General features: G+C 60.6%; 1 protein-coding gene across 2 annotated transcripts in view; it reads right to left on the reverse strand.

The window, feature by feature from the left end:
• Nucleotides 1-21,108, reverse strand: part of NKAIN1 (sodium/potassium transporting ATPase interacting 1) — a 40,692-nt gene extending 19,584 nt beyond the window's left edge. Inside the window, exons 1-2 of one of the 2 annotated variants that reach the window (XM_075522431.1) lie at nucleotides 20,971-21,108; nucleotides 20,585-20,829 (exon numbers count right to left, since the gene is read on the reverse strand). In XM_075522431.1, coding sequence (XP_075378546.1) covers nucleotides 20,585-20,638 — 54 coding nt within the window. In that variant the 5' untranslated portion in view covers nucleotides 20,639-20,829; nucleotides 20,971-21,108. Of the gene's footprint in view, nucleotides 1-20,584; nucleotides 20,854-20,970 lie in introns of both variants that reach the window. The other variant, XM_075522432.1, reaches the window with a different exon arrangement.
• Between the last annotated feature and the right edge of the window lie 5,270 nt (nucleotides 21,109-26,378).

A 26,378-nucleotide genomic window follows, 5' to 3' on the forward strand; every position in this document is an offset into this window, starting at 1 on the left:
CTGCCTGCACTCATGGCCTGCCTGCACCCACAGCCTGCCTGCACCCACAGCCTGCCTGCACCCACAGCCTGCCTGCACCCATGGTCTGCCTGCACCCACAGCCTGCCTGCACCCATGGTCTGCCTGCACCCATGGCCTGCCTGCACCCACAGCCTGCCTGCACCCACAGCCTGCCTGCACCCATGGCCTGCCTGCACCCACGGCCTGCCTGCACTCACGGCCTGCCTGCACCCATGGTCTGCCTGCACTCACGGCCTACCTGCACCCATGGTCTGCCTGCACCCACGGCCTGCCTGCACCCACAGCCTGCCTGCACCCACAGCCTGCCTGCACCCACGGCCTGCCTGCACCCATGGTCTGCCTGCACCCACGGCCTGCCTGCACTCATGGCCTGCCTGCACCCATGGCCTGCCTGCACCCATGCCCTGCCTGCACCCACGGCCTGCCTGCACCCATGCCCTGCCTGCACCCACGGCCTGCCTGCACACTGCACCCCTCCTCACCCTCCGAGCGGGGCTGGCTGAATCGGGGAGCTCGGGGACTCCCCACCACCCCCAGCCCTGCCCTCACCGTCCCCTCCCCAGCATCCCACGGCCCCGCTCGCACCGGGATGGGGCGTGGGCATCACACGCGTGTCGCGTGCCCGTCACGCGCGGGCGCCTGGCAGCACCCCGCATCCCCTGCCAGTCCCCAGCCGTGTAACGTTCCGCAGAGCGGGGAGCATCCCGGCACCGCGCCCGCCGCCAGCTGGGATGCGGGACCCCGGGAGCCCCCGGGGACAGAGGGGTGAACCCCCAAAGGGGAGCCCCCCCCCGCACTGGGGGTGTCCCAACCACCAAAGCGGTGCGCCCGGCATCCCTGAGAACACGGGGTCCTGCTCCAGATTTTGGGAGGTTTGACGCAACAAGAGCAAGAAGCTCCTCGCGGCCAGCCCCGAGGAGAGAGGCTGGGGAAAAGGAGATTTTTAGGGAATTTTTAGGGGATTTTTTTCCCCCACCACCAAAACCTCAGCTTTTCTGCTGCCACCTCCCCGGGGACGTGGCTCTGACATTGGCAGGCAGGAGCAAACCTGCCCGTTGCCCTTCTGAGGGTCTTCACCGAGCCATGCAGGCAGGGGAAGGGGATATTCCCCCCCCGACTTTTCCCAGAAAGGGGAAAAAAATAGATGGGAAGAGGTTCCATCCCAGAAAAAAAAGGATATTCCCCCCCGAAAATATTCTCCCTAAAGACTGAAAAGCCCTGACAATCCAGCTGCAGTTTTTGCGGCGTCGGCGAGGCCGGCACAGGCAGCGCAGGCAGCGCAGACAGGATGCTCCTCCCGGCTGCCTGCTGCCCTTGATCTCAGCAGCAGCAGCATCTGCGCGTCGGGCTGAAATAAACCCCCTGCCCTCCCTCCGCGCTGCGGCGTGGCAGGAGCGGAGCGGGGCTTCGGTACCCCCCGATGGGTTATTATCCTTCAGCCGGGTGATTTTCTCCCGCACGCCATATGCCTGGGGCTCGCCGGGGATTTAACGTTTCATTTCGCTGCGTTTTGAAGAGATTTGGGGTTTTAGTCCACCTCTGTGTTGCGTCCGAAGATGCTGCGAGAGCATGGCTCCCCCCGCTGAGCTCGTCCTGGCTGTTTGGGGCAGAAATGCCTTGTTTCTAGGAGTTTAGGCCAAAAAAACGTTGGGGTTTAGGGAGAAAACACCCCCTGGGCAGAGCTGCAGGGCAGGATCCGGCCCGCTAGCCGGACGCCCGATGCTGTCGGTCCCCGTAGGGACGCTTCCCACAGCAGATGGAGCATCGCCGGGGCTAACGAAGAGCACGGGGCTCCCGCGTCTGGCCGCATCCTGCCCCGTCCCCAAGAGGAAAAGCGAAGCCCCGCTCCCAGCCCCGTTCCCAACCAAGGATGCTCCGGGGCCCCGCATCCCCACCCTGAGCCCCCACAGCACCCAGGCACCCCCTCGCAGGCTCACCCACCCCCGCAACCCCTCTTTTTGAGGCAATTTAAGGCGTTTTGCAGATTTTTGCCTTTGCCCTGCTCCTGGGGAAACCCGAGGAGGCGTTTTCATCGTGTGGTACCCGCGAGCCTCCCATCTCCACTTAGGGAAATTGGCTGCAATTTAAATGAACGGCAAGCGAGCGAATTGACTATGAAGAAGGTGCAAACACCGCTGTGAACCCAGGGACTTCATTTAATGACTTGGAAACAAGTTCTTGACCTACTTCCGACTTGCAAAAGCCTTCGTGAAATCGCAGAGGAAAAGAAATTAAAGGCACCGGAGCCTTGATCGCTCTCTGGTACTGGGCGGTGATGAGCAGGATGCGGCCCCTGGCCGAGAAGATGCTCCGGGACTGAGCAGCCCCATTGCAAAACACGGCAGGAGCAAAAACTGGGGTGAAAGAGGCACAAATTGGGTCCTTCCCCAGCTGCTGCAACCCCTCGTTAATGCCAGCGGGTTTTGGGGGGCTCCTGGCTTCTGCGCAGCCCCTTTCTGCCCCCCATCGCTGGATTTAGCAGCTCCCACCACGTGGCTCAAAGCATCCCAGATCTCCGGGATGCGGCTGCGGGCGCTGGGGGCACAGGCAGAGACTTGGGGTGTGCGGGGTCCCCCGCCACAACTCCCCAGCACCCACCCAGCACCCACCCCCCATCCGATGGGTTTCCCTTCCTCTCTCACCTATTTCCCCCCCCATTCCCGGTTATTTATTTCATTTCCCCGCATCCGGCAGCGTTGCCATGGGAACGCGGCGGCAGCCCCGGCTGGATGCGCTCGTCGAGACACTGCACCCCAGGAGCTCGCTGCCAGCAACCTGCTCCGTGGGCTGGGTACGGCCCTGGGTGCGAGGTCACCCATTGCACCCATCCCCAGGACCCCGGGAGACCCCGGCACCCGTGTGGCTGGGTCCCCTCCAAGCCCTGCACCCCAGATCCGTGCTCCTGGCTCCATCCATCCCTGGGGGGTTCTGTACAAGGAGGGCTGGGAAATGCGGCCTCGGGGTGGCTAATGGCAATAATAATAATAATAATAATAGTAATAATAATAATAATGATGATATATCCCCTAAATGTAGGCCAAGGGTCGCAAAGGGTCTCCCTTTGCGCAAGGCAGATTAAACCCAGCCCCCTCCTGTATTGGCTCCATCACAGGGAAGGGAAACTGAGGCACGTCACGGGCAGACACCCCCAAACCCTCGCAGTGCTCCGAGATGCCGGGAACGCCAAATCTCGGGGTGGTGAGTGTTCCCACGCGGAGAGGGACGCTCCGTCACCGCCGCGGCTCCTCCTGATTTACACCTGCTAAAACAAAGCCCCGAGCCACCGCTGGGCCCGGCAGCTCCCCAAACTGCGGGGTTTGGGTGGATTTGGCCCTCGATGGCTCCGGTGTCCCCAGCAAGGACCCACAGCAGGTCATTACCCCCGGAGGAATTTTGATAGGGTTTTTTTTTTCCAGCAAACGTTACAAGTTTCAAATTTCCCCGCGAGCAGGCTGGTTTAACTCTAATACAATATTATATCTATTTAACTTTAATACGATATTGCATCTATTTAATTCAAGATTACATCTATTATTTGCACCGTCCTATAAACGCTGAGACGAGACTTTTTTCTTTCTCTCACCTCCCAGCAAGGAAACATTTCCATGCTGAGGGAAAGCCGAGGAAGTCGAAGCAGCTCAGCTCCCCGTCCCGCCCATCAGAGCTGGCTCCGGAGCGATGCCCTCCCGCTTTATTCCCGCTTTATTCCCGCGGGGAATCGCTCCATCCCCTCGGGGATTGCTCCAAACCCAGTTAAATGTCCCCGCAGAAGGGAGCCGGGGTGATGCCGTTAACCCCGAGCTTGTGCCGCTCCGCATCCACCCAGCCCGACCTTGCAAACGACCTTGAAACAAGCCAGGACCCTGGGGTCCCCTCGGTGGGGAGGGCATGGGGTGGTGGCACCCGTGAGGTGGTGCCAGCAGCGTCCCCGGGGGGGGGAACGTGCAGCGGGGCCAGCAGCAGTGCCCGAGGAGGCACGTGCCGTGGGAGGGAAACTGAGGCACGGGGCTGCAACCCCAGTGGGACCCAGCCATTCATTCCCGTGAGGCTGAGGTGCTTTCACACCTCAGGGCTGAAGCACCAAGGTCGCCAGCGATGGCTGGGTGCTGTGCATGGCTTTGCCATGCCTCAGTTTACCTGGAAAATGGGCTAAGTCTTGCCCGGCCCCGCTCAGAGCCGCACCGGGGAGCATCTGCTCTGTTGGTCAGGGTGACCAGCTCCATCAGAGCAGGTCTAATGGGGGTGGTGGAGAAGACCAGAAGCTCAAGTCCTGAAGAAAGGCGTGCCCTGAGGACACTGGGCTGAGAGCTGCTCCAAACCCGCGGGAGCAGGGCTGGGGCTGCTGGCTTGGCACGGACAGATGGGATTTGGACTGAATCTTGCCGAATCACAACATTTAGCCAGGAGGAGACATCAAGAGAAGAAGAGACGTGGGCAAGGGCCATTGGCATGGGGCTGCAGGAGGACCAGGCGCAGGGGAGCGATGGCACCCAGGGGCAGAGCCCGGCCGCGCTGCCTCAGGCAGCCACAAACAGAGCAGGCAGGCTGCGGGCTGGAGCGAATCCCTCTGGAAGCAGAGGGGGGCAAGGGAAGGGGCCCTACAGCCCCGTGCTGTGCCCGAATAACCCAGCTGTGTGCCTGGGATGGAGCGTGAACGGCGGAGCCTGCTGTCCCGTCCATCCATCCCATCCCATCCCATCCCATCCCATCCCATCCCATCCCATCCCATCCCATCCCATCCCATCTATCCTATGCATCCCATCCCATCCATCCTATCCATCAATCTCATTCCATCCCATGCCTCCTATGCATCCCATCCATCCTATCCATCAATGTCATTCCATACCATCCTATCCATCCCATGCATCCCATCTCATCCCATCCCATCTATCCTATGCATCCCATCCCATCCATCCTATCCATCAATCTCATTCCATCCCATCCATCCTATCCATCAATCTCATTCCATCCCATCCATCCTATGCATCCCATGCATTCTCTTCATCCCATCCATCCCATCCAACTCACCATCCATGCCATCGCACCCCACCCCACCCCATCCATCCCATCCCATCCCATCCCATCCCATCCCATCCCATCCCACAGCAAATAAACCCCCCGCCCTGGTCCGACACAGATCCCTGATCCCCGGCTCAGCCTTGGAGACACTTCCTATCTCTGAGCCACCAGCAACCCCCCCCGCGAAAGCCGGCTTCAACAACCAGCCTGTCAGGTAAAGAAAACCGGGATTAATCAAGCGCCTCAATTAGCCACAACGAGCCACGGCTTGTCATCACGCCGGAGACTTGCAGCAGAAAGCGCGTTACCAGCATGGCCACCGAGAGGCTGAGAATTAATTAAAATGGAGCAAAAAACCCTAAAAAACCCCCGAGCAAACGGGGAATTGCTCAGAGCAGGGGGATTTCTCCATGCGAGTCTGGAGATGCCGAGCGAAGGCACATCCCTGACCCCGGCAGAGCATCTCCTCCAGCGCCAGTTTGCCCGTGGGACGCAGTGACCAAGGGGACATCCCCCACCGCCCACGGAGACCCTCTGCCCCCCGACCTCTCATCCTGCGGCCGACGGGGCGAGGAAGAGCCCGCAGGGGCGAGGAAGAGCCCGCAGGGGCGAGGAAGAGCCCGCAGGGGCGAGGAAGAGCCCGCAGGGGTGAGGAAGAGCCCGCAGGGGCGAGGAAGAGCCCGCAGGGGTGAGGAAGAGCCCGCAGGGGTGAGGAAGAGCCTCGCAGGGCGGGCGCTCAATAGCGATGAGCCGTCACCGCGCCGCGGGGAGGACTGATCCTGCCCCGCTCCCGCTTGCGGGGGCAGCCGGGGCTTAAATCTGAGGGATCTTGGGTTTAAACCTGGGAGATCTTGGGCTTAGATCTGGAGGATCTTGGGCTTAAATTTGGGAGATCTTGGGCTTAGATTTGGGGGATCTTTGGCTTAAGTCTGGGGATCTTGGGCTTAAATTTGAGGGATCTTCAGCTTAGATCTGGGGGATCTTGGGCTTAAATTTGGGAGACCTTGGGCTTAAATCTGGGGTGTTTTGGGCTTAAATTTGGGGGATCTTGGGCTTAAATTTGCAGGATTTGGGGCTTAAATTTGGGAGATCTTGGGCTTAAATTTGGGGGATCTTGGGCTTAGATCTGGGAGATCTTGGACTTAAATTTGAGAGATTTGGGACTTAAATCTGGGTGATCGTGGGCTTAAATTTGGGGGGTGCACAGGGTCGGCAAACAAGATGGGGCACCAGGAGAGATACGGGGAGCCTGACCCCCTAAATAACAAATTCTGGGGGTTGGACACAAACACTGGGGCTGGACTGGGATGGGGAACAAGCGGGAGCCGGTGGCTTGGCCAAGCTCTCGTGTGAGGGGGGATCCCAGGAAAAGCAGCTCTGGGCTAGTGGAAAGAGGAAGAGCAGGACAACCCCGTCTCCAAAAAATTTGCAAAATTTTTCCCGTCCTGGGTGGGACGGGACGGATCTTGGCTGAGATGTCCCCACCAGCCCGCAGGGGCGAGCCCGTTTGGACAAGGATTAAGCCGCAGGCAATTTCGATGCTAATTCTCCCAGTTAAGTTCTTTAGCCCGACATCTGCGAGAAGCAAGAGGTAATTTCCCCCAGATCTCAAACAGCGCCTCAAAGACGCCGTTAACATAATCCGATAGAGGGGAGAAAAAAAAATGTATATATATAAAAAAATCCAATTTAGTGATTTTAGTGACACCTTTCGTAATCAATTCTCCCAGGAAAGAAATACTGATTAAAGCCAAGTGCATTGCTATGGAAACCGGCAGTCCCTCCTCCCACGACCCGCAGGCTGGGAAGGAGAAAATCGGGTGAGGAAATCTGCCTGGTAACAACCCCGTTAATGAGCTGGGGAGCAAAAATAATCCCTCGGAGCGATGCCGCTGCGAAAGGAGCAGCCGGCGGCAGCCGGTGGGGAGGCGAAACCGCGCGTGGCTCCCAAAATATTTATTTTGATGGCAGGGTAGAGCTGTTTCGGAGGCGGAGGGGATGCTCCTGCATCCTGGAGGGATGAAGGGGGCATCCGGAGGTGGTACCCAGGGGTGACTGCGTGCACCCACCGAGCCCTGCGAGCGTGGATGTTTCTTCCAGCACTTATCCAATTTTTTATCCTTAAAATACAGGATAAAACCACCCTGAGACACGGGTTTAAGAGATTCAGCTGCCCGGCAGCCCGTGAGGAGGTAGCTGCCAGCACAAAAGGGATTTATACGATAAACCCCGTGGGTTTCCCTCTCCTCAGGGTGATTCCCCAACCCACGGGCAGCCACGATGCCTGGTGAGGGGCATCGCTGCCCGCTGCAGGCAGGGCTGTCATGCCCGTGCTCGTCCCTGGGTCAGCGAAACCCTCATGGGCCAGAGTTTCTTGGAGAATTGGGTATTTATTCTTATTTATACATTGAATAATGGCCCCAAGCTCCTGGAGGAGTCTGGGGGTCTCCTCATGGCTGGATGTGTCCCTCACTCCAGCACCCCGCAAGGAGAAGACACTTGAGGCACCCATGGGTGCTGGCAAGGCCAGGATAAAGCTTCCTATGGGCTGAATATAAAAGCACCCGGGTGGTGGGAAGCAGCCGGGGCCGGCAGCGAGCGGCACGGAAGGGACTTGGCTGTTTCCCCAAGCACCCACGATGCTTTTTTGGGGTGCTTTAAGGAGTGAAGGTCTGCACAGGACATCATTAGTGCTGCTCATTATCTATTGAGGGATTTAATAACAAGCCCATCTGGCATTTTCCTTAAATTCCCACCATCACCATCACTGTCACCGCAGCCAGGGGTGGGAGTGGAGCCCCACTGCTCCGGCAGCAGGACCACCGTCCAGCCCAGGCTGCGATCCCGCAGGAGCAGAGCATCCACCCGCATCCCGGGACGGTCGCAAACCAGAGCGTCGGAGCTGGAGAGGTACCCAAAGGGACGCGCCGTCCTCATAAAACCAGAAACCTGAATATTTTGAACAATTCCTTTAGCGAAAGTGCCGGTGCCGTTAAACCCGCCGATACCTTTCCCATTCATCGTGGAAAGGATTTAATAAGGCGCCTTAGCAGAGCGTGCCGTGACCACCGGCACATTATTAAATGCAGCAACGAGCAGCTGCCACGGATGGGAGCTCATTAGAGACTTCTTAAACATCCATAAAAATTGCTTTTATTAATTGGTTCATCCTCTTTTTATACCCACCGTGTTCGGGAGGGGTTTTTTGGGGTCGCTTTTTACGAACCCCTTTGTTGCATGGTGGTGGATGGGGAGCTCCCAGGGCCAGACCCATCCCAGTGCCCACCCTGGGGCCTTCCCGCTCCACTCGGCCGCATCCTTTAACGACAAGGCGTGACAGTGGGATGTCGCGACGGGTGACAACGCCGCGGCTGAGCGGGGGGACGATGCCACCCCAAGCATCCCAAACCCTGCAGTGGGGCCAGCACGGCCATCAGTCCCCTGCATCCAACAGGGACATGAGCCCTTCCCCCTTGTATCGGGGCCAGCCCCACAGTGGGGAAACTGGGATTCTCCCCAAAAGCCTGTCTTTTCCCCCATAGCCACATGCGATGGCTTTGCCAGCTGGGTGATGGGTGCTGCCCCAAGCCATCCCCCCTTTTGGGTGCACCTGCAGGAAGGATGAGGATTTCCATCTCAAAACGTTTGGGGAACACCCAACCCAGCAGCACCCATGGCCTGGACACGGGCCCGGGGGGGCTCCTGGGGTCCCCACGTGGGACCCCCCGTGGCCTGGACACAGGACTGATGCTCCCACCACCTCCTGGGGTCCCCCCATGGGAAATGAGGCTCCGGGGCTCTCCCTGTGCCCCCCGCTCCGTCCCCTCCTCTGCTGGGCGGGGGACACCAACCCTGCCATCGACCCCGCTAACGAGGGCGCCGCTAATTGCCGGGCAGGCGGCGAGCCCGCGCCCCATGTATAATTCAAGCCCCTTTGTTAGGGCTGGGTTTGCTTTGTCTGGCAAGTGCCGCCTCCCCACGGGACCCCCCCGACCCAGCCACCACGCCGCTCCTTCTTGGGGGGGGCTTGATTAAAAATAATTAGGGCCTGGGGCTGCTGCGAGGCGGGAGGCGGTGTCGTTAGCAGGGTCGGGGTCGTTAGTGGGGTCAGCATCCCCTCCGGCGGGGGAGAAGATGGAGCAGGGGGGCACAGGGAGAGCCCTGGAGCCCCATTTCCCATGGGGGGACTCGTGTGGGGACCCCAGGAGGCGGTGGGAGCATCAGTCCTGTGTCCAGGCCGTGGGTGCTGCTGGCTGGGTCTTCCCCCCAGATTCTGAGATGGAAATCCTCATCCCTCCTGTGGGTCCACCCAAAAGGGGGGATGGTTTGGGGCAGCAGCACCTTGTGGGTGCCAAAGCTGGGGGCAGCACCCATCTCCTGGATGGTGGGAGTGCTCATGGGATGATGGGGAGGACCTGCACCCACTGGGGCATAAACCGGCCCAAAATGGGTGAGGGTATCCCTAAATACGGCCCCTGACACCCACCGGAGTCCCAGGCAGTCACCCCAAATTTACCGCAGCATCGCTTGCCTGCACCTCCCAGAGCAGCCCATTGCCCTGCCCATCCCCGGCCCTGAGCTCAGCCCTGCAGCCCAGGGCCAAACCCAGGCTGGGCTTAAGGGGCAGCAGCCCTGGGAGGGGCTGCCTTAAAATCGGGTGAGATGCAGCCCCAGGAAGGGTGGTGGCCCCGGGCGTGGGACAGGGATGTCCTCCCCGCTACGCTGGAAGGGACCACGGGGACCTGCCCCGGCCCGCACCAGCCTCCACTTGCCATCACCCACACAACTGTTGAGCTACATGGGGGGGGGGGGGGGGGGGGGGGGGGAAGCCTTTCACAATCAATTGGTGTTTATCGAGCAGGTCGTAACAATACCAGCCTGCTGCTGCCAAATTACATCCTTGTTTGGAGCCCCTGAGTCAGAGATGTGATGCCAATACCCAGGAGGGAATAAAACAGGTCCCAGCGCTGATCCTGCACGTGCTTCCCCGTCCCTCCGGGCTATGTCCCATGTCCCTCCCAGGGGAAATGGGGGTGACATCCTGGGTGTCCCCCAGGAGCAAAGGGCGAGAGGACGTGACCATGTCCAGGGCTGCAGTGGGAGAGCCAGGAGCCGGTGGGCATGGGGCACAGCCAGGCTGGGCACGGGGACCCCCCAGCCCTTGGGGACCAGCCCAGCTCCCCGTGAGCTCCACGCCTGGTCCCAGCCCCGCAGCATCGTCCCCACGATGTCCCCACCAAAACCCGGCTGCGGTACCCATGGCCATGGGTCTGCCAGGGGCTGCCACCACCGACACACACGTGCCACCCGCCAGCAAGCCCCCAGTGCCATCTCCAGCCCTGAGGAGCAAACAGGCACCCTGAGATCCCCCCAAACCTCGCTGCACCCTGACCACCCCACCAGCCGCCGTGCCAGCCGTCCCCACACCGCTACGGGGACTCGGTGCCAGCCTTGTGCCCGTCACAGGGCTCCTGCTCCCCCCCTCCCCAAGCCGGGGGAAAACTGCGCCAGATGCTACAGAAAGGGGCCGGGAAAGGACAGTTTTGCCTGAGAGTCCCGGCAGCTGCCGAGGGGAATTGGCAACTGGCCGGTGACGGGCTGGAAGTGGCGGCAGAGGAGGGGACAGCAGGGGACAGGAGCGGCGGGGGGGTCCCGGAGGCACAGATGGGGACGCCATGCCCCTGGGGTGGGTAAGGGGGACAGGGCTGGTTCCTGAGCCAAAATAGGGGGAAAAAAGGAGAAAATATGAATTGGAGCCTGCAAAGGGTTTGTGCAAAGCTGCCCGCCCAGTGCCTGGCTGCTGCACCCAGAGGGTGGGTGCCGGGTCCCTTCTCTGGGGTTGGGAGATGCGGTTCAAGGCAGCGGGGACCCCGGCCAAACCCCACGGCCACGGCCGGCACCACCGCGCTGGCCGGCCCTTCTGCCGGTCCTGGCCATTCGGTGGAGTGGAGGAGGAGGAGGAGGATGTGTGCGCAGGAGAGAGTCCCCAGGGATCACCGGGGACGGGGACAAGGACTCTCGGCTTGACATTTACAGGCAATAGCTGAGGACCACCATTAATCTGAGCCATTACTGCACAGAAGTAGAGAGCGGACAGGTTTTCCCGTGGGTTCCTGTTAGCCTCAGCGTCCCTCGCTGTGCTGCCTGAGCATTCTCCACTCCCACTTGAGCATCCTCTGTTCCCACCCCCAGTATCCTCCATGTTCTCCTCAAGTATCGGCCACTCCAACCAGAGCACCCTCCGCTCCCACCCCAGGCACCCTCCGCTCACCCCGAGCACCCTCCTCTCCCTGGGACCCTTCCCAGCCGGGGCTTTGTACCTGGGTATCGCTGCGGGACGGCACGAGCGTGCCCGGGGGATGAGGTGCCAGGCAGAGACGCAGCGCACAGCACCAGCGTGATGTGCCCACGGCTCCCTGCGACCCCCAGCCCCAAACTGGGACACTGTCCGAGGCAGAGCCAGGCCAGCCCCAGCCCTTTGGCTTCCCAAATCCCTTCCACCAAAGGTCTTCATGTTTTCCTTCCCCAGCAAGAGACCAAGGGACCAAATCCGCCCTGCACCAGCTCCTCTGGCTCCCCGCTGCCACGCTCCCGGTGTCCCCAGGGCACGGGCTCTGCCCCGCACACGTACGGTGGGGAAGGGCTGCGCTATCGATCCACTTATGGGAAGAGACCAGAGCAGCCCGGAGCGCTAATTAGCCCTAATCAAGGCAATTGCCCTGAGAACCAAGCAGCAGGCCAGCACTGAGCTTGCTCCCTGCCCTGCCTTTGGTTATGTCCCCTGCGTGGCTGCGACACCGGACCAGACACAGTGGCCGTGTCCCCTGCTTAGGTGACACCCAGTCTGGGCAGTGAGGATGACGAGGGGGCCGGGATACGGCCAGGCCAGGAGCCCAACAGCTTGGCCAGCGCCGGTGGCTTTGCAGTGCCGTCGCTGTCGCTGCCAGCCCCCGGGGTGCCCGAGGGATGCCCAGCGCGGGGGCCGCACCGTGCCGCAGCACCGCCCCTCCCAGCGTCCCCCCAGGGGACGGGTCCCCGCTGCCGGGTCGGAGCCAGGGCGCGGCACCGCTCGTGCACGCTGACAAACTTGCACGCGCGTGTGAGGAAGGGCTGCGTGGGAAGCCCCCTGTTTGGGTGATTCCCGAACCGTCCCCGCCATGGGCTGCAAACAGCCCCCAGCCCAGCTCGGGGTGCCGCTGGCCCCGGGGGGATGCAGCCGGCCTCGCCGCAGCCCCCCCGCATACTTGTGTTTTCTTGCACACTTTTGGGCATCCAAGCAGCTCTGGCATTTACCCCTCCAAACCCATCCCGCACCCTCCTGTGTCCCTCCGCAAAGCTCCTGCTTCCTAAACACCCCCCCAGCATTGCTGGGATGTGCCGAGCCCCCCAAGACCCGTGCCAAGCCCCCCGACTCCCTGGGGACTCCCAGCAGCTGATCCCTGATGGGGAAGGGAGGGCTGAGGGTGGCGGGGAGGATTTTTTGGCGGGGAATAGCCCCTGGAAAGCTCTGTGCCCCCCCGGCTCGATCCCTGTCTGGGGACTACAGGGACGAGATGTTTCTGTAGGGAGGGGTCCGGGCCTGATCCTGCACCCCCTCATGCAGCCGCAGCCCTGGAGGGGTGGCAGCGGGTGGCCCCCGGCCAACGCAGGTCGGAGCCACCCGGGGTGCTCCCGGGGACCTCCGCAGGTCTCCGAGGGGCTGGCGGGACACCCCCTTCCCCAGCCCGCCCCGCGGTCCCCTCCAGGGCTCCCAGAACAGCGTCGGGAGGATTTTCTGGATTCCTGTGTTGCCTCAAGCCATGAAGTGATGGAGGCCACGTGGGACCACGCGGGGACAGGAGCGATGGAGGCAGCAACTGCCCCCGGCACCTCTGGGCAGGGTCCCCCCTCCAATGGGGTCCTCCCCTCCAGCCCCCCAAATACTTGTGCACGCTTTTGGGCATCAGAGCAGCCCAAACGTACCCCCTGAAACCCACCCTGCGCCCCCCTGCATCCCTCCCTCAGAGCTCCTTCTTGCTAAATCCCCCAGCATCGCCGGGACCTGCCAAGCCCCCCAACACCCCAGCTGAGCCCCCCACCACCCTGTGGGCTCCCAGCAGCCGATCCCTGATGGGGAAGAGGGAAACATCACCCCAGCACGGGTCCCTGCGGCATCTCCCACCCTGGCGCAGGAGCAACTGGCTGTTAAAATCATTATTAAATAATAAGGCAAAACGTGCCGGTGCAGGACCCCCATCGGGGCGGGGCGGGGGGGCGGCTGGGGCAGAGGCCGCATCCGGCCCCGCTGCTCCCATCTGGGTGCAGGTGAAGCAGCACTTGGGCAATTGGTTTTTTCTCCCCCAAATCTCCTTCTGCTGCAGAGCAAAAAACAAAGACGGGTGAAATTTCCCAGCCAAGCACATGGGAGCCGTTATTAATCTTATTAATAAACCACTCGGGGTTTAATGTCCTGTTTAAATATGAGCAGGGCTGCTCTCTGCCAACTTTGCCTTTCCGGTTTTCCAGGCCGTTACATACATATTTTGAAAATTGAAATAAATAGCTGCTTTCAAATTGCGGGAAGAAAAAAAAGACGCCAAGGGGCCCATCCTGAGCCCCTCTGCCCCTCTGCCCGCGCTTCGGGCAGGGTATTTTCTCCCCAGACAAGCCCCAGCACTCCATCACTTCCAGCCAAAAACCGTCCCCGGCTCCACGCTGCGATGGGGACAAGGACATCCCCGGGCATCCCAGGAGGACGAGGGATGGGGATACGGCCCGGACCGCCGGGATGAGAGGGGTCTGAAGCTGCCCGCCCGCCTGCAGCTCGGCTCGGCCAGGCGCCGCAGCGATCAATACGTAATAACCTGCATCTCGCCGGCCGGCGCTGGAGGAGCTGTTAAGATGTGCGTCCGGCGTCGACGGGAACGTTAGGGCTTTGTGGGTTTTTCATCCCTGCTGCGTGCTCCTGGAGGTTTTCTCCCCTTTCCATAAAGATATCCCCCAAGCCTTGGTACCCAGCGACGGCTGCGGCACCCCAAGGGGTCCCCAGCCCCGCGGAGGGAGGCGATGCCGGCCGAACCCCGCTCCCCAGGGCGACGTGCAATGGCTGCCGGGTTACAGAGCCCTTTTCCAGCCCCAAAGCATCGGCGCAAGGCTGGGAGGATGCTGATACCCCGGTGCCTGCACCCAGCACCCTCCCAACAGCCGTAACCCACCGCCGTATCGACGTTTGTGGGTGAAGCAGGATCAGCGCAGGGCTGGCAGCGCCGCGGGCTCAGCGTCGGGTCTGAGTCCCGGAAAGGGATGTGGGTTTCCCATCAGGAACTGAATTTCTCCGCGATGAGTTTTGAACCGTTTGAGCCCCGAATCCTTCTCCCTGCTCAATTATTCAGCCCCTCCAGGTCCTCCTCGTGCTTTCTCTCCAGAGAAACCGGGGGGAGAGGAGCCGGCAGCTCCATTGCAGGGGGAAAAGGTGGTGGGAGCCATCGGTGCCTACAGGCTGGGGGAGAGCATCCCCCGGGGCTCCGGGTCTGCAAAAAATAAAGCCACGAGGAGCTCGGCTGAGATGTTCATCAATCCAGGAGCAGCTAAGTTCCTGTAATAATTGCTAATAAGTTCCTGTAGCAAAACCAACCGGTTCGCTGCCGATACACGACCCAGGGCGCTCGGCACCTCCAAAGGTGTCCACTTGTCTGTCACCGGCGTGGGGACATCCCCGCGGTCGCCCGCATCCCCCGCGGATGCACAGAGCCGACTGCCGGCATTGAGCCCAGGGCAAGCGTTGGCGAAAGGCAGCGGGGAAAAGCCGTCATGCCCAGAGGTAATTTCTTGCCGCAGTTAATCCCCTTCGTGGCTAAAAAGTCGCTTTTCTCCCCCAAAAACGCCTCCTTTGCCTTATTTCTCCCACATTAAGGTCTGTCAGTACCAGGAATCTCTTCTTCCTCCCTGTCTTCCCTCGGACCAGCCACAGAGACCGAGCTGCTCAAGAGGCCGCTTCGACACATCTTCCAACCTCGGCTCTCCCTTCCCCATCCCCTCCTGACGCCTTGGCGATGTGTTTCGGGATGGGAGACCCGGCTGCCCCGCGGGCTGGCAGGGATGCGGTCCCGGGGGGCCCGTCCCCGACTCGCCCTGCGCCAGGCGACGCTCGCCACTGTCCCATTGGTCCACACATCTTCTCCGGCGATGATTTTACTCCTTCTCTTCTTTCTTTCTATTACTGAAAGGAGCATCATTGATTTTTTATAGCACTAATTTTTTTCCTAACAGAAAGCCACTTGGGATTAAATCAAATTGCTTATCGGCATCTAAACACTATTATGGCAGCTCAGTCCCTTTCAGCAGCCAAACTTGTGAGCTCAGTAAGAAACAAGATCAAGTTTGGCTGGACGAGACTCATTTTCCCAGACATCAATTAGGCCACTGGCTTTTAGGCTTTGCTGATCACACCATGCATCAACCTTTCCTTCCTGTGCTCTCACGGCTTCGGTGTCAGGCCAGGCTGTTTTCTGGCTCATCCTCTTTATTTTCTCTACAACCCAGCCCTCCGAGACATTTATTTTCCAGTCCCCGTTGCTCCCAGCTCTGTTACGAACTGGCATGAATGATTTAGAGAGTTCTTCAACCGGTCTCGTTAATACTCTTGGGTGCACATTAGCTGGTCCTGCAAATTTAGACGTACTGCACTTTAATCGCGGTTTTAATTGCGAGCTGTAACGCTCTGCCTTCCCAAACGCTCGTCAATAAACCTTTATAGTGGCCTGTCAAGCAAAGCTCTGCCTGTGAATAATGCGGATGCACGGGGGGAGGCACATCCACGCAGAGGTCTCGCCAGGCTGGGATGCTTCTCCACGGCCCCCCGCACCCGCGGTCCCTCCTGTGTCTCTTGGGGTGGTCACCGGGGAGGTGACAAGGTGCGTTGGGGTTTTTCGTGCCCCGGACACATGCGGTCCCCACCTTGGGGCTGCCTCCAGATCCTCGGCGCTGCCCGTCCCCGGGGCATCCCCACCCCTCCACGCCAGCACGCAGCATCCCCGGGCAGGGAGGCATCACCGCACCCATCGCGTCCCATCCCACGGAGATGGGGTGCGGGGAAACGAGGGGCTCGCCATCCCCGATGCCGCCGTCAGCCCCCCATTTCCATGGCAACCATGCAAATGTGAAAGCTTTCCATAATCATTAGGGAGCGGAGCCGAGCAGTATAAACAGTGACTGCAGTAGATTACATGCCTATTATGAACAGTCGCGCCTTCTGAGCGCTGGTAATTATACCTAATTGTGCATTTAATTGTGTAATTGAAAACCCCCATCCAGAGTTCAGCCCGGGCTCCTTTCCCCCTTCCCCGGCAGAGGGAAGGTGGCCGGGGGAGCTCCGGCCCCGCTGTCCTCGTGCCGTCCCCGCGCCGGGGATCGCGCACGATGGGAACCGCGCGAGGACAAAAGATGCCGGCACATGTCGGAGGCGACTGACTCTCGCTGGTGCCGAAGCCGGAGGGTTGGTGGCCAAAACCAGGCAAATCGGGGCAGGAGGGGCGGTGGGGACGGCAGGGGACAGCAGGGCCGTGAAGCCCCCAAGGGTGCAGTGGGGTCCCGCTGGGGAAGGGGATGTCACGCAGGGCTGGTGGGCGATTGAGGAACGCGGGGGATGGGACCATCCTCTTCCCTTTGCCCATCCTTCGTTAAGCCGACCCCGTTAGCTCCTTCTCTAGGCTCGGCGACGGGGGGTCGCATCCCAGAGGCTCTCGGTGCCCCGTGCGAACCCCACGGCTCGGGCAAGCAGGATGGGATGGAGCCACGGCCCCTCTCCCTGCACCCCGACCCCGGGAGGCTGCGGGAGGAAGGATGCCAGTGTCGGCACGGCGTGGCACAGCATGGCACACCACGGCACGGCACGGCACGGCACGCCGCCAGCCCGGCAGGCTCCGGCAGGCTCAGCCGGGCGGGAGGTGCCAACCGAGCTTTGCTTTTCCAGCCAATTAAAGGAGAAGGAGAGAAACAAAGAAGGAAACGAAAGCCCGGTTCGATGCCGAGCTCTGCCAGGCAGAGGTGGGAGCGCTGAGCATCTCCTGTCCCCACCCAGCTCCGGGGCTGGAGCTGCATCCCACCCCCTGATGAGCCCCACGCCGCAGGGGGAGGCAATGGGGTCACCACTTTGGGATGGAGAAGGAGCCCGCTCGAGCAAGCCTGCCCTGTGCCAGCGCCTGAGCACGGCCCCAGGAAACAGAGCGGGACGGCCAAGGGATCCAGCCAGATCCAGCCAGGCCTCAGCTTCCAGCAGTCCACATCCTGATGTCCCATATCACTGCCTCCGCGGCTGGGTACACCCCCCTGCAGCAGCGCGGCTGTCCCGATCTGCAACTGACACCACTAGGCTTCAGAGTTAACAAGAGTCACGGCTTGTGGCTCTCACGCCCGTGCCTGCGCTGGCAGTGGCGAGCAGCGTCCAGGTTTGTTTTCCATCCAACCGCCTCAGCAGCTTTCACCTTCGCATAAAGACAAGCTAAATCCTCCCAAGAACAACGTCCTGGAGAAAGGTTTAATAAGGCACCGCAAACCCCCCAGCCGGTTCTTCGGTCTCCCGGATGACAGGGGGGACTGGCCAAAACCCGAGAGTTTTGATTTCACCCACCTCATCAGTGTAAATATCTCCCGGCAGCCCCTCTCAAGGTGGGGCAGGGCCGGTGTGTGTCTGGCAAGTGGATCCCTGGGTGGTTTTTTGGCTTTTTCCAGAGAAAAGCATAAATGGAGGCAAAATCTGGCGGGTGCTGCTTGTCCCCTGGGAACGGAGACACCCAGCGCTTGCAGCATCGCCTCACGGAGCGGTGGAGAAGGAGCATGTAGGATCTTTGGATGCTCCGAAGCGGCTGCCCGGGGTTCCCTGCCATGCCACGGCCCAAACACCAGTTTCCCAAACTGGTTCAGGCGCAACCGCTGCCCCGAGGTCTGGGCTGCGCGGGGTGGAGCAGGCAGGGCTCTGCCGGCACCAGGCAGGGCGTGTTGCCTCTCTGGACCTGCCCTCCCACCCCAGCATGGGGACCTTGCACGGGCCCCCTGTGCCCAGCAGGTGCCAGCAGCACCCCGGCCCCCTGCAGCCATGGAGCATCCTCTGTCACCACGAGCATCCCCCGGGACACGGGTCCTGGGGGGACAAGGGCCCAGGGCCCAGGCTGCAAATACTGGGGAAACCAACGGGGACGTGAGAAGGTGCCCGAGGGGTCACAGCGGGACCTGGGAGCTGCCCGAAGGTGCCTGTGGGAAGGTGGCCCAGCAGCGAGGACCAGCTGGAGATGGTGGGATCACCCTGGGGCAGGCTGACCCACGCTGCTTTGTTTAAGGGAAACTGAGGCACGGGCTAGCCGGTGATGAGGTCTGGCAAGCCAGCGTGCTTAGCGGGCTCGCTGTTGGCACAAGCTGACCCCACAGCAATGGGGTACGGCTTCCCAGGCAGCCCCAGCACACACCAGTGCAACCCCAGCCCCAGTGGCTGGGGGCACTGGGAGCACGGCTGTCCCCCCCATAGCGCAGAGGGCCCAGGACAGGCGTCGAGGCTACCTGGGCCAGGGGGCACGAGCCCCGTGGTGCCGTTCCCATGTTGGGGGTGGCACAGAGCAGCCGAAGCAGAGGAGAGGAGCAGAGCCAGGGTCAGGCGTCATCCCTGCTCCCATTGTCCCCTCCCAAACCCCGGCACCGCCTGCTCCGCTCGCCCCAGCCATGACACCTTGGGGATGAATATTGGCCTCGGTCCCCCGAGGGGACACCCTGCTGGCACCCGCCACCTCCTCCGCCTTGGGGCTGGCCCAGCCCAGGGCTGTGGGTGGGCACCCAGACCCCCCCACCCCAGGCAGGGCACCCAGTGGCACCTTTTCGCCGTGGGGCAGGTGGGTGCCACTGCTGTGGGATGGGGCGCTGGGCGTGGGCATCTCCCCACGGCCGGCGGGATGCAAGCTGCTGCCTCCGGAGCTGGGAAGGAGCTTGGGAGAGCATCCCGCAGGCTGGGAGGGGATGAGCTGGGGTACGGGGTGAGCCCGGGGTGGAAAGGTCACCGATAAGGGACAATTCCGGAGCCAAGCCTTTGGGGATGCCAGCAGCACCAGGACACACAGGGTGAGGGGCGGAGGGGAAAGCCTGACCCCAATCTGCAGCACAAAGTTTCTCCGGGTGCGAGCAGGAGCTGCTCTCCCAGCCCGGGAGCTCACACCGATTCATTTCTTCCCCTAAAATAAATAGAGTAGAATCTCTCGGATCTGGGATACCTCAGGGAACAAACGGCAACAAACCTGTTTGGGAGCGGAGTGGTAAAAAAAAAAAAGTGACCAAAAGCCAGGAAACTCCCGCACACCCGGAAAACACCCGTTGGGTTTATCCTGAGTAAGGGGGGAGGTGAGCGAAGCGCAGAGCGAGACTTTACAGACCGAACCAGGGGACAGCTGGGGACACAGGAGACCATTCCCGCTGGGAACGGCAGGACTTCAGGCCGGGGATGAGCCCACTGCGGCTCTGCTCCCTGGGGTCGAGGAGTGGCTTTGAAGCTTCCCCCGTCCCCCCAGGGAAGCCAGGTCCTCCCCCCCATCCAAAAGTGGGGACCCCTCCCTGCTCACTGCCTTCCGAAGGATGGAGAATGAACAAGAGCAGCGCCAGGAAGAAAGTGCCCGTCAGCAGGATGCCACCGTCATCTCCAGCGCGGCTCCGGAGCCCGTTTCCATCACTGCCTCCATCCGCCCCATCACCCCCCACCGATCCCCGGGGACATCACGGGCTGACCGCCACGCGTTTTGGCAATCCCCCTCTCGTCTTCCTCGCTGCGACGAGCCCCGGCATGGCCGCGGGGGCAAGTTGGAGGATGCTGATTCTCCGTTAACGAACCACCCGGCCGGGATAATTAATCGCAACCTTGTTGGCGCTGGTTTTAGCAGAAAACCCCCCAAATACCCCACATGCTCCCCTCGCCTGCTCCTCTGACAGCAGCCTGATGAAGATTGATTCGCGGGTGGCGGCAAGCACGGCACCTAATTATTACAAAGACCGACAATCCTATTAAAATTAAACCTCTCCCTTCTCTCTGCCCCAACATCCCGGCGTCCCCCGGCCGCAGGGTCCCGCTCAAAAGCAGGAGAGTTTACAAAGTGCTGGCAGCGGCTCCAAGTTTCCCTCTTGCCCCGACTCCGGGGACCAGAACCCCAAGAAACATCCTTGGAGTCACCAGGATGGGAAATCGCCGGCAGGAGACTCGGAGGGAAGAGATTGCAGTTGGAAACAAAGCTCACACCTGCTGGAGACGCATCCCCAGGCGCTGGCGGCACAGGGAACTGGTTCGCATCCATCTCCCCAGCTGCAACTCCAGCCAGCGCTGGGTTGAGGCAGGGGATGAGGGTGGCATTTTGTTCCTCCTTGATTATTATTTTTTCTTTTTCTTTTTCTTTTTTTTTTTTTGGGTGGCAGTGAAGCATCCCCAAGCTGGTCCCACAGCAAGGTCACCGCCGAGACGGAGCGGGTAACGGTGACAGCCAACATTTCGCACAAAGCACAACCCGGCATGCTGATGAGCGCAGACGGCCCCTCGCCTTACCAGCTGCAGGCAGCAGAATCCGACCAGCGTACATCTCCCATTGCATCTCCCCATGGTTTCCCAGCCGGAGCCTCGGATTTCCCCCACCGTGGCCTCGCGTCGCCGTCCTCCAGCTCCTCACCAGCCTCCCCTTCGCCAGCAGAGCCGCCACCGGGGGAGCATCAGGGGGGCACCAGCAACATGTCCCGCTCTCCAGCCTCCGGCCCCAGTACTTTCTTCACAGCAGCCCTGCCGTCTCCCGCATCCTGCCAGGTTAGCACAGAGGCGGGCTGGGCTCAGAAAGGGGCATCGCCCCCCTTCTCCGCCTCCCCCCCCCCCCAGCCCCGCTCCCCCCGAGCCCGCTACAGCCCCATCCCCCGGTGCAGGGACCCCGGGGCCGCGCACACCTCGCCATCCATCCCCGGGGCGCGCAGGTTTGCGCGGAGCCCGCCCGGCCCCTCTATTGTCTCTCCCGCACAGCCGCGCTCCGCGCCCCGGGGGCGGGCGGGGAGGAGGCGGCGGGTGGGGTCGGGGGCGCGCCGGGCAGGGCGGGCCGCGGCCGCCGGAACAAGGCGAGACGCGCTCCCGGCGGGGCCCGGCGGGCGGCGCGGCCGGGCGGGGGGAGGCGAGGCCGGGCACGCCGCGCCGCGCCGAGCCCTTGGCGGCTTCCGGGGGCGCCGGGCAGCGCGGCCCCTTCGCCGCAGCCGGCGGCAGGCGCGGCTGCTGGTCGCGCCCGCCTTTCGTTATCGTCAGTATTTGTCTTTTTAATCGCAGATTTCTTTTTTTTTTTTTCCCCCCCTCCGGAGCCAGGTGGGGCTGGGTTAAATCCCGGAGATTTGCAAATGCAGAGCTCTGGTGAGCTGCTGCCCTCCCCCTTCCCTCGGCCCTGCGGCCCTCGGGTGGTGCCTGGACCCGCAGCACAGGGACCTCGCAGCCACCTCCTCTGGGGGCTCCCTGGGATGGCCCTGCCAGGGCAGCAGCTGGGCTTGCAGGGAGGACAGATGGCCCAGCCCTGGGGGGAAAGCCCCCACGATCGCCCTGCAGAGCCCTGCTCCACAGCCCAGCACACGCGGCTCCAGGGCCGGCAGCGACCGCTGGCCAGAGGCAAGACAGCACCCAGCCAGCCGGCTTTGGGTCCCTGCTCCCAGAGGGCTCGCAGGCTCAAATCCAGCGGGTCTGGGCAAGGAGGTGGGTGCAGACAGAGCTGGCGGGGTATGGCCCCCTAACCGCCACCCACCCGGCTCGCCTTTGTTCTTTTTTCACAGCACACCTTCAGGGGGATCGGGGAGCGCACGTCTGCCAAGGAATAACTGGGGTGCTGCTTTTCCAGTGCTTTAGAAACCTCTTTCTGAAATGCCACCCAGCAGAAGGACTTGAGAACAATTTGCTGCTTTTCAGTTCTGTGATTTCTTAATCCTCAGCCCTGATTTTTATAAGGAAGCATCTCCTAAACCAGCCCCACACACTCTTAGGTGTCAGAGCAGCTCTGCGCGGGATCCGAGGGGCTGCAACCTTACAGATGCATTTCTGTGCAAGTGTGGGTCTGGCCATGGTCTAACCTGGCCCATCCAAGCTTGCAAGGGCCCAGCCAGACCACACACCCCTGTGCACTGCTGGGACCAGCCTACAGCCCCTACCGCACCTGGAGCTTTCCCTTCGTCCTCCGTGGTGGGAATTTCTCTCCCTCCCAGCTGTTCTGTGCTCCCAGGAGCGTTTTGGGAGGCCCACGCGTGGCTGAAGGAGGGGACTGTGCAGAAAACAGTTGTCTTCCATGAATGCAAAAACCATGCTGCAAAAATGCAGTGGGTTCAAGTGATGCTCTTAACCAGGGGTCCCGGGAGGGGTGGCTGAGCCCAGACTGAGCCAGCGGGTGTTTGAAACATGGGGACCTCTGCATAAATTCCACACTGTCTCAGGCTGGTTAAGTGAGAGCACAGTGAGCTGCAACCTCCACCAGCCCTGTGTACGCCCACGCCTCGCCGTGCAGGCTGCCGAGGATCCCACCTCTGGACCTGGCCCCCCCTGTGACATCCCCACGGTGGGCTTGACTCCATCACCCCCAGCGCTCCTGGCTCCATCATCTCCAGGTCCTCGCCAAGAGCCTGAGGTGTCTTCTCATCACCCTCATCCCATGGGGAGAGGTGTCCCAGGCTCCTGGGAGTTATCTGGGTGCATAAGGGGGGGGACCAGACCCATCTCCAGGATCGAGCTTGTGGGCTCCTCTGGGATTTAAGCACAGCAGAAACCTGGAGCAGAGGGACTGGTTTCACCCCATGGGTCAAAAACGATGAGGACCCAACCGCCCCATAGCATCTCCTTGGCAATGTCCGGGCAAATCCACTCAGCTCAACCCTCCCCGTCAGCTCCAAGAAATACCAGAGAAAGGCAGAACGCCCTGATGTAAAATCATGAAAACCGATACAATGGCGCTGAGATCCTGCCTGGCTCTTGACCAGGTGAAGTTTTGCGAGGAATCAATTTTAGATTAAAAAAGGTCAATATAGCATGTCAAGGCGCTTCCCTAGAAGGCGAGGAGATAACTTCATTTGCAAGCGGGTGGGAAAGGAGCCCAACATTTTGTCTTTCGCTCTGCTTGTAACCCGCCACCCTCCAGACCCCACAACCCTTGGCTTTTACTTGTTTTGCAAGAAAAAACTCAGATGACCAAAATTACGGAGGAAATATTAGGAGGAAATTAAATCAGGGGCACGTTACTCATTCACGGGGATGGGAGGAAGCCGTGAAGGTATGTGCTTTGACGTGCACCTGGAACTGCCACCAAGCCCTCGTGGGCCTCAGTTTCCCCAACACCCACTGTGATGCCGGACCCCATCCCAAATCCCTCATCCCTGCCCTCCGGGAGCCCGCGTACAGCTTCAGCCCCCATCCCGGCCCTTTGGGATGGAGATGGGAGAGGAGCCGTCTCCCCCCGGGGCTGAGCCTCCGCTTCGCTGACACTCTGCATCCCATGGGAGATGTCCCCCACGGCCACCGCAGAGGTCACCGGCCCCGGGGACATCCTCCCGCCCAGCTTTTGCACAGCGGCACGCGATCTCTCTGCTCACCCAGGGGCTCTGGCAGCCCCCCGGGACCGGCAGCGGGGCTGAATCCGGCCCGGCCAAGCCCTCCATCCCCAGGGCAGGAGCAGCCAGGTGGGATCGCTTCCCCAGGTACACAAAATCATCACCTTCCACCAAAAAGGGCTGTTTTCAGTAAAAAACCACCTGTATCCTTATGCCAGAGAGAGCGTGCTCTGCCAGGGGTATAAACAGAACACATGGAAATACTATTTTTTTTCACTAAACTGATATTTTTACCCAAAAATGTCTATTTTTTTCTCAAGAAAACCAACACAGGGATTGGGGTTTTTTTTATTTTTTCCTTTTTTTCCCCCCAAAAAAATTGTGGAGCAGAAAGAAATCACACCACTGCAGGTTTTGCTCCCCTTCCTCGGCCACGGGCAGGGATGCGCCATGGAGAGCCAGGTACCTGCCGGGACACCAGGACTTTGGGCACTTGTATCCGTCACCAGAATTATTCAGTATTTCCAAATGGAGCCAAAAAATAAAATATACCCCCCCGGGATGAGCATCAGCAACGCTCCCAATGCAGCCAGCAAACAGTTCTGTGGGGGAAGGAGGAGGTGCAAAGCTGCTGCAGGGCAAGCCAGGCTGGGATGCTGTTTGCTGCCTTAAAAAAGGCAAAACCAGGAAAAAAAAGGAGGGTTTAGGTTAATAGAAAACACACAAGGGACATCACAGTTTTGCAGCCCCGAGCCCTGGCATTGGGGTTGGGTTTTTGTTTTCCCTTGTTTCCTCCTGGGCTCTTGGGGTTGATTTTTTTCCCTTCTTTTGGGCTGAAACTGTTGTCTGGGCTTGGCGGTGATTTGCAGCGAGCTGCCTGCAGAGACAAAGCCAAGGGGACTCTTAACCCACTCAGGCAGTAATTAACGGCACCAAGTCGTCAGAACAAGACAAAATGATGATTTTTGGCATGTTTATTGGCAAAGAAATCTTTGAAGGGGCCCCATCTATCCGGGTTACGGTGACGGGGAAAAGATATTTATTCTGATGCATTATGTAAATCGGTGCAGGGTAAATACGTGCAAATCATCGGCACAGGTCGCGCGTAATTAAGCCGGTTGGGTAGTTCCCCTTAACGGGGATGGGGTTTGCGCTTGGCTCAGGCTAAGTCCCTCCAGAGGCTGATGGGTGGCTGCATTTTGGCTGAAGAGCCTTGATACACACACCTTTGCTGCTCCAGGGATGAAGGTCTCTGGGATTCTTGTTAATGAGCCTCTAATTAACCAGCGGCCGGAGCGGCAGAGCAGCCCTGGACGTGCGAGGGAGAAGGGGACGGGGTGCAGCCCAGCACCGCGCGATGCCGCAGCCGGGCTGGAGCCGGCAGCGGGGATGGACACGGCTCCTCTGGGCCACGCTGGGACAGGGCAGCCTGGGGACGGGGACGTCCCGGTCCCAGGGCCAGGGGTGCTCCGGCTCTGGGGTCAGGGATGTTCCATCCCGGGGGCCAGGGACGCCCTGGCCCGGGGTCAGGGATGCTCCAGCCCTGGGTCAGGGATGCTCTCGGTGTGATGAGGAGCCCAAATCCGGGCATCAGGCTCGTGCTGGGGGTGCTGGACACCAGCCCACACCCCGCACCTCTGCTGCTGGCCTTGACCCTGAACCCACCGCTCCTTGCTTCACCTGGGAACGGCCCCAAGCCCCAGCGACTCAGAGCCCCGAGGGACACCTCGTGTCACCCCACGCGGGGCATCCTCCACCCGCCCGGCCCTGCGGGGACCAAGGGAAGGGCCACGACCGAGCAAACCAAACCAGAGTGACTTCCCCAACCACCTCCAGCAATAAAACCACATCTATTTAACCAACCTTTCCCCGATTTTAATATAATTAGCCATCAGCCTGCCAATCAACGTCAGCTCCCGCGGATCACCGTTAATGGATCACTGTTCAGCCGGCTGTTATTGAATCGATATAGAAATTAAAATGCATTCACGCCATTCTTTCTCAGTTGTCATCTCAGCGTCTAGCGAAAAGCGCGGCAGATTACAGAATCCATCATCATTTAGCCTTTGTAGCTCGCAAAATTCATAATTAACAAAAAATTTCTATTCACTTGCTCATGTAATTTAATTAGTTTTCCATTAAATAGGGACTAAATATCATCTAATCCCCCAACAGAGCAAATAATTGTTTTCCATTCTTTTAGAAATTATCACTTGCGTATTGTAACTATCAAAATTCATTAGAAGCCTCCAAGCAGCAGCGAGGAAAGGGGGGAAAAGTGCTGGCGGAAGGACAGGGAGGTGATTAGAGGGGGTGGCAGGGCCAGGGCTGCCCTGGGCTGAGCTGGGACCTCCCGGTTGTGCCCAGCATGGGGATCACCAGCGCCCAGCGCAGGATCCGGCCCGTCACACGGCGGCTGGGTGCTCTGGGCACCGCATCTGGCTCCCCCTGGGATCGCTTGCGGATGCTGGTGTTGCCGAAGGGTCAAGGACCAGGACGGGAATGAGGATGAGGATGGGGACAGGGATGGGGACAAGGGTGGGGACGGCCACGTGGGGCCATGTCAGGGGGTCACTGCCAGTCCCCCCGGTCCCCCCCGAAAGGCCGGGAAGCAGCCAGCAGCCCCCCGCCAGAGCAGCTCTATTGCACAGAAGCCTTTTATCTGGATCCCGGGACAGATTTAATTTATAGTGGAAATCTCTCAAGCAAATACCTCCCTCGGAGGAATAAACCTGTTTAAGAAAACAATTTTCTCTGCGCTCGGATTATGCCTTTAACGGTTTGCTGCTGCG

The sequence above is a fragment of the Mycteria americana genome, chromosome 21, assembly GCF_035582795.1.
Source record: "Mycteria americana isolate JAX WOST 10 ecotype Jacksonville Zoo and Gardens chromosome 21, USCA_MyAme_1.0, whole genome shotgun sequence".
Classification (NCBI taxonomy): domain Eukaryota; kingdom Metazoa; phylum Chordata; class Aves; order Ciconiiformes; family Ciconiidae; genus Mycteria; species Mycteria americana.